At 34.9% G+C, this 13,529-nt stretch overlaps 1 protein-coding gene across 3 annotated transcripts in view; it reads right to left on the bottom strand.

Moving 5' to 3' along the window:
* GBE1 (1,4-alpha-glucan branching enzyme 1) overlaps window positions 1-13,529 on the bottom strand; it is a 152,786-nt gene that overhangs the window by 51,407 nt on the left and 87,850 nt on the right. For all 3 annotated transcript variants that reach the window (XM_048933938.1, XM_048933939.1, XM_048933940.1), the window contains exons 10-12: window positions 13,210-13,308; window positions 11,017-11,127; window positions 6,412-6,583 (exon numbers count right to left, since the gene is read on the bottom strand). In XM_048933938.1, coding sequence (XP_048789895.1) covers window positions 6,412-6,583; window positions 11,017-11,127; window positions 13,210-13,308 — 382 coding nt within the window. The remainder of the gene's footprint in view (window positions 1-6,411; window positions 6,584-11,016; window positions 11,128-13,209; window positions 13,309-13,529) is intronic.

Here is a 13,529-nt window from a genome sequence, read left to right as displayed (position 1 = left end):
TGGGCACTCTTATTCCATGCCCTGTAGTTACACATAAAATTCTTCAAATGATGGCCTTGGAGAGACTTAGCAACTCCAGTGGGTTTCTAATCAGGTAGAATATTTCTGTAGACGTATGGCATTCAGAAAATGACTGGCCTCCTATACTACACATGTGATTAGTGAAGCTGATGAACTAGAAGATAAACATTACTCCTTGTTTTTGCTTAAGTGCTATATGAAAAGCATATATTATTACACAAATTTATTGGAGATAAACTGAACTGAAGGGAAGAAAAGCAAGACCAGTTTATTCCAGAAATGCAGACATTCATTTTGATTAAAACAGGGACCTTAATGTTGGATTACAATCTTATCTATAGATCAACTTAGTTACACAATAAAAATACTGTTTTCTTCCTTTTGGTTTTGTACAGCGTCTTCTAATTAAGAGCATCAGAAGTTGATCTAGAATTTCCCCAAATAACTCAGGTGTAAAAATTATCTCTCTAAAACAATAACAGTTAAAGAAAAAAAAAAAAAGAAAAACACTAGAAATTCATCCATCAAAACCCAACCATATATGGTAATTAAAATGTCAGTATGGACTACAAATCCGCCCCACTCATGACACCTGAATACCTGATACTTTGCAGACCTGAGTCATACAAAGGAACAAAATATCAGCATTGCTCTGCTTTATGAAAGTCTTTCTCTAATTGCTTCTCTTCTAGTTTCTAACATGTTTTGAACAAGCATAGAAATGAGACTTATTTCACATAACTGTAAATGAATACAAGTATTAGCAATTTGTACTGGAAGACCTTTTGGAAGAAACTCTCAATGCAATTAACAAAGCCTATCCTATATAACTGGATAGTCCCTCCCATTCCTCAAATTTTGATATACAGCGTATTGCAGAACAACTTTGTAACTGGTCCATTACTACTAAAAAATACATATATAATTACATCTTTCTTATTTTGCCTCTTACCTGATGACCTTGAAGGCCTTTTCCAACCTAAATGATTCAATGATTCTAATTGTTACTGTCCAGACACCAGGATATTAAAACATCTAGCAGAACTGGCAACACAGAAAGCACATTTGCCAGAAATACTAGCAGATATTAAGTAGAATGACTTCAAAATACATATCCTAATCCCCAGTCTTTTTACCAGCTGACAATTTCAAGACTGTTCATCTAAAAGAGTTGACAAAAGTGAGCTAGTTCAAGGAGAATCTGCTCTTGCAAAAGGCCATTTTTTAGGTCACAATCAAAAAAGTCATAAGGAACACTGAAACCAGAACGCAGCAGTAATAAGCACAACAAAATTACTAGTGGTTTATTTGCAACATCCCTAAGAAAAACAAAAACAAACAAACAAACAAACCCACACCTTTGGTTTGAAATGAATATCCTTGTTTTGGATAAAGTTTATTTTTTATCCAAAGTAGTTCACAAAAATAGCATTTCAGGTTTTGCATCAGGAGACTACAGATTTTGCTTTAAACAAAAGCATTCTCATTCATCCTTATTATTTCAAACTTGAAATTAATAGTCTTCAAGCAAATTGTATGTGTATTTCCCACCATGATATTGGTGCTACTGATGCTTTTTATACCATTCCTTGTTTGTTGATATATTTTTGCCTAATAAATGCTTTTTACTTTTGAAATGCCTTAGTTTACAAAAATCTATGCTTCTTTCTGCAAAATGCTCATTTGAAGGAAGAGTTGATGCATAGCATTTTTTTTTTTAAAGGCCCAGGAGAAAACAAGGTTTCATTACATCAAACGTTAGAGAAGAACTATTTAGTGCATTAGAAAACCTACAGCATAGAGAAAATAGATAAACTGCTGTCTAAATGAACTAACAAGTGGGAAGCATAGAAATCTGAACAGATTGATTTGATGATATTAGTGAAACAGATAAATGTCAACTCAATTAACAAATAGCACCACTCAACGATCATGACTGCAAAGAATTCTGTAGTTACCGATTTTTTATTTATTTATTTATTTATTTAACGTAAAAGCAAGAAAAAGAAAAAAGTTGTCCTTCAGGAAGAGAAAGACTCTAGGGCCCTAATTAAGAGCTATTTTACTACAGAAAAGCCATGCAAAATAGTACTAGAGAGATCCAGGGAAACAAGCTGCATGGGAAATGCTGAGTCACAGCCTGAACCACTGATTGATCACTTGGGGAAAGGATTAGGTCAGCTCTGGGAGCCCAGGTGAAGGCAATGCGTCACTCCTCTTAGACCCCCCCCACGTCAGGGCTGACTGCCAGCTGGTAAGGATCTCTTTTTGGAGATCCCTCTGTTGTGAAGTTTTTCCCTACAAGTCTAGATCTTTGGATACAGGTGAGCATTCTTTTCCCGTTTGTTTCTTGCTATTCCACCACGTTAATCTTTCCAACTGAAATACAAACTCACAGAAGAACTGCTACAGCTCTTCTGTGTGCCCTGCAGAGCTGCATGCCCAGCAGAGTTTTCCCTACTTGGAGGGAACTACTACATTGCCTATAGTTTTTCTTCAAGAACAGAAAATAAAGTCAAATACAAGTGAAGGCATGTACAGATGTGGTAGTTTTGTAGTGATAACTTCAACTTTAATTTGCATGAAATATTAGAACTGTTATTTAAATGTTATCCAGTGGATGTCAGCAGTGTTTCTTGAATTCACAAGGTATGATGAGAATATTCCAGTAATATTCTAGAAGTCTTACAACAATTTCTACTTATTCTTGTTTTGCAATTTAGCAATTAGATTCAAATCAAAAGAATTTTTGTTGAACTTGTAGCTGTTTGTAAGGTATTTATTTTGGTTTTGAATCTTCAAGCTATGAAAGGTAAATATCACTTTTCTTCTGCTTTGAATTACATTAATATTATATGCTTGTTTTAGTTCAATATCATTACATTTACAAACATATACATTTGCATTTGAATAGTGTTACCAACATCGCCAACAGAAAAATTACTTTTACTGTATAATATAGGCACAGACTATGAATGCTTTGGACTTCTCCTAAAGTGTCATTAAAGATCAGACAACCATGGGTGTATGATCTACATACGTCAGCATTGTCATGGAGGAGAGAATGCTGTGGCATTACTTAGGCACTGCACAAAAGAACGAGACTTCTGTGATTTACTAAAATCCTGTAACGTTTTCTGAATAGCAATGGCTCTGCTCAGTATTAAAATCTCCATCTAAGAAGAGCACTTGGGCAACAAATTACAATTACAACAACAGTAGAATTGCTGTTCCCTACCTGCTATGAAAGCACAAGTATCAAAACAAGTACTACTTCATGATGATGATAATTATTAAGCAAACTGTCCTTCCTGTGTTCATTCCCTAAAGCAGAATGTTAATCACTGTCATGCTCATATTCAGCCAAGAATATTAAGTTTTCCTTTCTAGGTTAAGTTTCCATTCCAGATGGGCAAAAGAAACCCCAGAGATTACTTGTGAAGCTGTGTTTAAAAAAAAAAAAAAAAAAAAAAAAAAAAAAAAAAAAAAAAAACCCAAAAAACAGAAGGACAGAAGGAAAGAATACTCCCAATGGTTTATATTACTAGGAAAGTAACTTGCTGACATGACAGAATGTTTATATTTGTATTTAAGTTTCCATATGCCACTGCTTTCCTCTATTAGGCCTTCAGTAAAAATGAAACAGCCTGAAAACATGAAGGAAAAAAACAAACAAGGATAACTTCCTGGATTTTTGAAGTGGTTTCCTACTGTAATAAGCACAGAACTAGATAGTATTAGTGTCAGGAGAAAGTCACCATCAGTATCTGATAGCAAGAACTTTCTCAGTAAGAATCTGCTTGCACATACAGAATATGAATGATACTTCAATACAGGTGTACACAAATGCTATTCCATGTCTTCAAAGAGAAAATCAAGCATATATTTGAGAGCACATTTCTAATCCCATGTATAGTTCTGCTAAAAAATACTTCTAGAAGGCGTCTCTTTTTCTTTAAGGCAAACAAAGCATTGAGAAAGGTATCTTCATTGGTAGGGTATCTTTGTATCATGGTTTTGTTTTTTGGTTTCCAGTATTCTGCATTCATAACATCATGTAGTGCACTGGGAGTTAAAGTGTTAATGCTCCAATTCTGGATACCTATTCCCCTGTTCATTATGGAAGTCATGGGATCTGGCCCTTCCAGGTGGGGTGGTCTCTTACTGCATGGCAGTGGATGCTGGAAGGTGCTTTCCTAGCCGTAGCAAGCTTTTCAGGTTTGACTCAGTCTCAAGAATTCTCTCTCTCCTATCTTATTTGATTTATTAGTCTTAATTTCAATTAAATTGTATTATATTGTGTTATCTTGCATTCCGATATCATAATTAGTAAAATAAGTTTTCCTCCATAGATTGTTGCTTTTTTTTTTTTTTTTTTTTTTTTCCTTCCTTGAGCCCAGCTCCCATCTCCCTATCCCTTTTCCCTTCCCATTTTGTGGGGTCGGAGGGGCAGGGGCCTACTGCCCCCCCCATCATGGGCATAGATTGATCCAGTTAACTCTGTGACACTTTGGTATCTTCATTTTCAGAAAAAATTTTTTTTTTTTTTTTTTAAATAAACTTAAGAATGCACAGAGGCAACCAGAGTGCCTTCTCCAGTTCTGAAAAGAGATTCCTTGTCTTTTTCCACCTCACTTGAGTCTTCTCTTCCTAACTCTTAGCTTTCTCTCAAAATAGAAAATTAGAGAACTTGCTTGTCATTATGTTTGCTTAATTAAATAGTGTGTCACAATGTGCATTTTAAGTACACTAAATTTATACATTTTCTCATCCAACATTCAATTTTTTTCACCTTTTACATATAGCATTATAATTTACTGAAACATTTCCAGAACTGAAGGATACACAGTATTAGCTGTTCAATCAACCTGTACCGACATACTGAATTTAACATGTCACATTGAATTACTTATTGTTTCTCTAACCTTATGAAGTCAATCTGAGCCAGAGACATCTGCAGTTTAGTAGACATATTTTCTAAACACCTGCTTCATCAACTACTACATAGTATCACTAGTTTGAATGAAATAGCACACATCATACCTTATACATTTTTTGGCCTGTCTACAAAACTCACTTTTTTTTTTTTTTAACTAATTCTTCTTCACTCTAGAGAAAAAATATTGAAAGCAATATTTTTACTAGTGTAGCACATAATGAAGTTTTTTATACATTGTATTAAAGTTACTTTAGTTCTCAAAAAATAAAATAAAAATAAAATCCCCAAACTCACTACCAGGGCACCTAAATTTTCGAGTGCTCTTTTATTGATGAGGAGCAGAACAGTACAGGCGTACTGAAATGCCAGCATTCTCTTTTTAAGGTTTCTTCTTTTTAATTAGAATCATATTAATATGTATTTATGTATATGTAAAACATACTATTAAGAAAAGAGAATAAAGTACATCCAGTTCTCCTCAAACATGACAGTAAATGACATTTAACAACAAAAACTGAAGGCAATATAAGATAATATAAGCTATAATTTTCAAGTATTTCATTGCCTGAAAATCATCCAAGATGACTGCTTTCAGCATTTTTTTGCCTTTCCTGTGACTAACAGAACTGCTGTATAAAACCTGGCATGCCACGTTACAGGATTGTAATTTTATTTTTTCTTTTTTACAATAGATAACATAAGGGTTATTTTGCAAAGAAATTAAGGAAGAGGTTATCAAGCATAAATTGTTTCAATATTGCATGTAAAACTAATAACAATATTAATTTTTTAAGACCACATGCAACTTTAACTGGCTGATCAAATGAGAACTAAGAGATGGACTTGTAGCAATAGTTTAGAAAGCAATGCAACAGTTGTATTTTAGAGATTATGAAGAAAGAAGTACTGCTAGCTCTCACTATTTCCCTGCTTCCATGGCAGGATGTGCATCCTGTCTCTGATTCATCTTTGCCTACATCTCACTGAACTCCTGCTCTTAACTTGGAAGCAATGAAACAAAACAACTGATTATAGTTTAGTTTCTGGCACTAATTGTTTGATAGCGAATAACTGAAATAAGAACTATCTTCAGTTATTTCAATGCTACTCTAAAAAATCTTGAGACAAAAGACAACCTGGTTTTGTAAAGTAAGACTTACACAGACAGACCTGAAGAACTACAATTAAAATACTCACTTGAACTATAAATATGAGTAACCTTAAACTTTAAAGAAACTTATTTATTTTACAAATAGGGGCCCCACTGATTTTATTTTCTTGTTTTACAATACATCTTAAAGACAGAAAACAATCTGTGTTACCATTTGTGCTAAATCTTTATTAAAAAAAAAAATAATAGTATAGTTGTAAGATGGTATCATATATTTTTATTTCTCTGTCAAGCCTTCTGTAGATGAGAAAATGAAAGGCATGCTCCTAAGGTTACTTACCCATGAAGTTCAGATAGCCATCTCCTCCAAGTGTGTGAGTAATGAGGCGAATCAGTTTATGAAGCTGAATTCCACGATCAATAACTGGAGTTAGAGGTGTGAACACACTCATGTTTGTGTACATCTCTGCATCCATCAATCGAAACGCCAATGTCTTATCACCAACAAGTGCCTATAAAAACAAAATAATGTGAAAGCCCCTAGGAATACTAGAAGAGTTTCTAATGGTTTTTTTTTTTTTTTTTTGTTGGTTTTTTTTTTTTTTTTTTCTTTTTGGCTTTTTCTGTTTTGTAAGGGGAGAACTTGAAAAATCTGTGAGGAGTCAAGAATGTGGCTTGCTGAATATGACCTACTGCTAGCTCACAAACCAAACAACTTGCCTCTACTTATGACCATAAGGTCACAGTAACCCTGCTTTCTAATTACTGCAGCAATTATATTGTTTGATATATACCACACCCATATGATTACACAATCTGCTGTCAAAAAGAAAAGCCTAAGTTGAGACAGGGACATCCCTGAGCTGAGCCCTGCCCAAATCCCTGATCCAGCTGCCCACTTCACTTGTGCAACTCTGTGCTGGTGTGTATATAATAAATCAGCTCCCAGCCACCTAACTCCAGCTACGGTATTATGTTTTGCATGATGATATCAAACCACACAGTTAATTCTGAATACCTTTGTGCTTATGTACGTAAAATGTTAGCTTCTACTCAATAAGCCACAAGTAGCCTATCATTTTAGAATTTCTATAGGAAAAACATAAAATGAGAAAGCAAACACCTCAAGTAAAGTTCCTGGGATGCGCAAATAAATGTTATATGCTATCAAGAATATGATGTTTTCTGATTTTACACAAGGGAGCAATATAAAATAGTATTTCTACCTAAAAACAGTAACTGAATTACTAATTTGTTAGTGTTTACAGTACTTAAGGCCAAGCAAATCTTTTTAATAACAAGAATTATTCTAATATATTAGCACACAGGTAGTTGGAAATGTTTGGGATTGTTTGTATGTAAATCTGTAACTTTTGTTCTATCAGCTTAATTCTCATTTTATACTCTATTATGAAAACTTACTATGTTCCCAGAGACAGCTGAGTTGTAAACAGGTGAAGGTGAAAAACCCATCAACCTTTAGTTTTCAGACTGGCAATATAATTACATAAATAGATAATTCCCCCAAAGTACTCTTATTTCATTAGGGAGGAGAAAAAAAGAGAGAGTTCCCATCTAGGAATGGAAAGACTGCAGTGCTAAAATGTTTTGTATTAAGCAGACTTGTGTATTCACACAGATACAACAAGTGTAACTGTAGTACAACAGACAGTAGTCTATCTGGCTTAGCACACTGTCTCCAAAAACAGCCAATAGCAGATGTGAAAGAACAGAGCATGAAGGGAGCCAAACTTTTAGCAATACTTCCCAAAAACACTATCACAAATAGACAGATGTTGAAACATAATGTTGGTATTCAGAAGTTTTTCAGGAATCTTCTGTGAAACAAATTCAAACTCTTTTGAAATTATGTAAACATGGTACAAACATAGCATAACATGACAGAATTTGCTTCACGCTGAAGAAATTAGGGAGGAACAACTCTTCTCTTTATGCATAATCTGGTATTTCTTCATTTAATTTAACATCCCTTAATCTTTCTCCTAGAAATTGAAGCAACTATTCACATTTTCTATGTAAGTCATGGCTTTGTAAACTGATGCTCTTCCAATTTTAATGATCTATCCTAAAGAGTCTCGGTCTATATAGTTTTCTTTTTTGAAAGCCATTCCATACATCTGATTATTCTTATCAACTCTGTCAACTTCTCTTCCAGTTATGCTGGTTGTCCTGAGATACAGGACTACACCTGCCTGCAACATTCAGGTGCAAGTAAACTATGAAAGGCTACAATGATATACTGATTTTGCTTTTTGCTATCTTTCATCATAATTTCCTGAAAAATATATGCTTTCTGACTGCTATTAGCATTGACTTGATATTTTCATATGTGTATTATAATCTCAGGGCCCTATACTGTGTTTACAGTCTGTTCATAAACCATTATTTCATGTAAGAAATTGGAATCATTTCAGATTCTTATGTGCTTCATTACATATCATTACATCACATTTTATCTATCATCCTGTTTTACTTCTCTGTCCTACTTTTCACCTCTTCACATATCATCCTCGTGTTCATCTGCAATCCACAAAGCTATTTTTTTGTTCAAATTTGAAATATACATACAGCTCTTAGCCCAAAGAATAAGATTCTAAAATAAAAATACATTGTCATACGAAAAAATTAATAAAATCCAGTATGAAATAAAACTGTAACGCTATACGGGAGCTCCTTCAAAAGTAATGCCTCCTATTCTATTACCCTGGCCCACAGTGTCAGTGGCCACTGTTGATGGTATGACAGTAGAGGTCGAATCTTCCCTCAAACATTTTACTACCTTCTCTTGCCATGCAACAGATGGCAGCAGAGGGGCAGTCTAACAAAAATGGTGTCTGACGTGGCAGTGCATATAGAGCAAAGATGTGTCATTGAATTCCTCCATGGAAAAAAAAAAAAAAAAAAAAAAAAAAAAAAAAAGCACCCATTGACATTTGCAGATGCTTGCTGAATGTTTATGGGGACCAAATAGTGGATGTGATGAAAAACTTAACATGAGCCAGCAGCGTGCTCTTGCAGCTTGGAAAGCAAATAGAAACCTGGGCTACATCAGAAGAGGGGTGGCCAGCAGGGACAGGAAGGTGATTGTCCCTCTCTACTCTGCTCTTGTGAGGCCCCATCTGCAGTGCCTGGGTTTGTCAGAGAGCTCTTGGAAAGGGTCCAGAGGAGAGCCACAAAGATGGGGACTGGAGGGGACTGGAGGGGACTGGAGGGGACTGGAGGGGACTGGAGCACCTCCCCTACAAAGACAGGCTGAGGGAGCTGGGCTTGCTCAACCTGGAGAAAAGAAGGCTGCGGGGTGACCTCATTGCAGCCTTTCAGTACCTAAAGGGAGCCTACAAACAGGAGAGGAATCAACTCTTTGAAAGGGTAGATAGCAGCAGGACAAGGGGAAATGGTTTTAAGTTGAAGGAGTAAAGATTTAGGTTGGATGTCAGGGGAAAGTTCTTTACGGAGAGAGTGGTGAGGTGCTGGAACAGCTGCCCAGAGAGGTTGTGGATACCCCATCCCTAGAGGTGTTCAAGGCCAGATTGGATGGGGCCCTGGGTAGCCGGGTCTAGTATTAAATGTGGAGGTTGGTGGCCCTGCCTGTGGCAGTGGTGTTGGAGATTCATGATCCTTGAGGTCCCTTCCAACCCTGGCTATTCTGTGATTCTGTGATATGTGAGCACAATGAGGTGGAGGATGGTGCATTTCAGAAACACTGCTGTCTTAGAAACAGTAGATGCAGATATTTATAACAGCAGCATGCAGGCTCTTGTTTATTGCTTGTGAAAATGCATAGCTAATGGTGGTGACTATGTAGAAGAATCGTGTTATGGAGCTGAGAATTTGCTCTATTGAATAGTGTTATTGTGCTCTTTGTATCTGCTGTATTTTTCATGGAAAGGAATGGGAGGTATTACATTCAGAGCAACCTTCATGTTTCAGGATGAAGATTCATCTTTTATAAAAGCATATAAGCAGAAAAATATGCATTTCCAAGTAATACCTCAAATTTTTGCCAGGATAGGGACTCCGCTCTTGTGCTTTAAGTGAACACTGTGAAACAATCTCATCAATAGGAAGGCAAATAAGCACTCAAAAGCAAGTTGATAAATTCTTATTTTATATGACAATATAGATCTTGTTTTAGGCACTTTTGCTGACTTATGTCAACACAGAAAATACACATCAGTCTCTTATGTAAATGAAGTATCTGAATAAAGGTTACTTAAACCTTTTATAAGAAAACTATTTTTCCTTTGTTCTTATTTTTAGGTTTTAATATTAGAAACTCTAAGCTATCACATTTACTGATACCTCAGAAATAACAACTACAAAGACAGTGGGAATTGAGTGCTATCTAACTAAACATTATTTTTTATTTTTCCACATGCAGAATCACTACAATTGCTGTGTTTTGCACCAAGTTGTTAAAGAACATGCCAGTTAGATCTCGAAGTAGAATTGGAGCTTGCAAACCTTTAAGAGATGAAACATTTTTCTGACGGGAATAAAACCATTTCAGACAGTGATTCAGTAAGTAAATTTGTTAATTTGTCATGTTGTTTATGCTTATCATAAGCAGTGCTCCAGCCTACCTTATGGAAACTAGAATTTTTGAAATTATAAATTACATGCTTTCTTATGTCCTCTGACAGGCAGGCAAAACTGGAAGGTAGCATTTGTTTGTTAAATTACAAAACTGAAAGTAACACCACCCACCCAATGCAAGGAAGGATCAAGAATAAACAAATCAAAACAAACAAACAAAAGAAACACAACAATAAGCCTACATGCAGTGTCTGAGTCTTGCACATATCTGAAGCTGTTTCCTATCTTTCCCAAGTCAAGATTGAATTTTAATAACAAAAACCAACTAAACTAAACTCATCTTCTGTGCACTTACATATGATAAATAAATAGGCATTGTCTACCATACCTGGTCATGACTCTCTGCATATGCAATATATTTCTCATCACATCGTCTGTTTGTTAATGTATACACAATATTACCCATATTCCAGTCTTCATCTTTCAACTCCTTAATTATCTACAGAAATAAAGGAAAAAAATTGATCAGAAGTTATTGCTTTTTTTTTTTTTCTCTCCTCTACTGAAAGTGTAGTACTACCTTTCTTCATTATTTTGGCATACAAATTCTCAATGAATGGTGAACTAAATTTTGAAGTTATGAGCTTTCTCCGATAATCAAGAAAGATTTCTGTTCATTATATGTCTTTCTATGTATATGATATTCCGACCAAAAATAAAAATAAAAATTAGCAATGACATAAAGAACACTGATATGATGCTGTAAAATTTAACATTCTCATGGTAACTGGCTACGCACTCCTCAACAACTTTTTTATTCTCCCCGTCATAAATTCTAGCCCTGAAAACATTCAGGCACTGATGCAGCATATAAAATACTAAATGTAACCTTAATCTGAACAAATACAGTCACTGTTATGGCAGCTATCACTTCTTAGCTACTTTTTACAGATCCATCAGAACAAGTTTAGGGCACCCTGGAGATCTTTCAGATCTAAAATTCCTTTTAGAAAGTTGCTCAGAAAAACAGGTGATTAAAACATATATACTCAAAAGCTAGAGAGAAAAGTCATTAAGGAATTGATAGACTGCAATATTTACACTCCCAATCATTTTAGCTTTACTTTTGTCCCAGAAATGTGGTAACAAACTAGGCACATAACTCAAGCTTGTCCTCTGTGGTTACTTATTTGCAGCTACCTTATCTAGAAGATTTTTGCATCACATACGTTTTTGTAAAATCAGCATGCTCCTGAACTAAAATAAGAGTAAACTAAAATAAGACACTACAGCAGAAATTGCTGTAATAGTACAATAATACATTCATAATAGAAAAATCCAAACATTTTGATTCTAAAAATTTAAGATTCTTTTCCTGTACAACATAAAATTCAGCCACATTTATTTTACCTATGCAGAAAATCACTAATTTTTGTCTGTCAAGGTGTGGCAGGGAAGTTGAACTAATAATGGGATTAAATAAATAAATAAAATGGGAATAAAAAATAAATTAAATTAAATAAAAAAACAAACAAACAACAAAAAACATCATCAAAATAGGTTATTATAAAATTATGTGCCCACACTATACTCAGGATCTAAATTTCTTCCCACTCCAGAGTTCAGTGATGCTGTTAGGAAGCCTGGTAAGTTTGTCTTCTGCATGGAAAGAAAGCAAACTGTTTTTCAGCAGATCGACCCTCTACCTACTAGTTACAAAAAATGAAAGATTCTGAAGATAAGTTAATTCACTTTTTATTTTAAGCTACTCACTACATTTACTGGGGCATTAATGCTCATATAAAACATTTATTGTTTTCAGATTATCATGATAGCCCCAGGGATTAGGATGCAATCTTATATCTAACTGAAAAAACATTCTCTAAAACATTAGAAAAAGCCTTTTAAGATTGTTTCATTCTTTTATTGTTTCATTCTTCTTTCTTGTGATTCTCTGTAACAAGGTAAAGGTGATTTTTATCTTTATGATAGTTAGTGTTCATTGGCATGTTATTGTTCTTGAAGAGCACTTACAGAGTTATTATTCTTTTTGTAACCCCATGCTGCGGATTGTTGGTGTTAGAGTAATTACCTCATGTTTACTTTGGTTAAATTTTAAATAGCCCTATCTATGCTCAGTGCCAATTCAGAAAAGTTCATTGTATGTTTTTGTTTGTTTCTCTCTAACTTATGTGCATATGGTTATCTTATTATTTACGTGTTCACATTCAATATTGACTATACATTCTACTGTTGCTCCAAGTTATAGGTTACTTCAAATAAAATCAGTGTATGCCTGTTGCATTGAATAAAGAAATGAAATCAGCTAAAATGCAAAGAACAGCCCATAATCTTTCTCATCTTCTCAAACCTGAGATATGATATCTGACAGCTCTCATTTCATCCACTAATATCTGTGCTCAAGACTGTCAGAATTTATTCTAATAGGGCATTAAGTTAATGGATGAGGGAGACAGTTGAATTCATCAGCAGAATTCCTAAAAGTGTTTCTATATATGTGCAGTTAGAGAAACACAGCACTCTGAAGAGCAGAATGTATTTTTAAAACACATTTTCTCACCTTTATCCACTTATCTGGAATAGCCATGGCTAGTCGATAATCAAATCCTCCTCCTCCCTCTGCAACAGGACGGCAAAGAGCTGGCATTCCAGAAACATCCTTAAATGATACACAACATAATTTGGCTAGCATAGTAATTATTTGTTCAGCTTTTCCATCATACAGTTGTACTCCAATGTACACAAGTGCTATGTAAACTCTAAACAGCCTCTGTGATTGACTGGGGAGAAGGGGATGAGAAGGGGAAAGAGAAAGAAAAGTCTATGTGTGATTGCAGCACAGACTTACTCTTTGAATGCAAGTTACAGGGAAGTATTATG

The sequence above is a fragment of the Lagopus muta genome, chromosome 1, assembly GCF_023343835.1.
Source record: "Lagopus muta isolate bLagMut1 chromosome 1, bLagMut1 primary, whole genome shotgun sequence".
Lineage (NCBI taxonomy): Eukaryota > Metazoa > Chordata > Aves > Galliformes > Phasianidae > Lagopus > Lagopus muta.
This window is presented reverse-complemented; position numbering and strand designations above follow the sequence as displayed.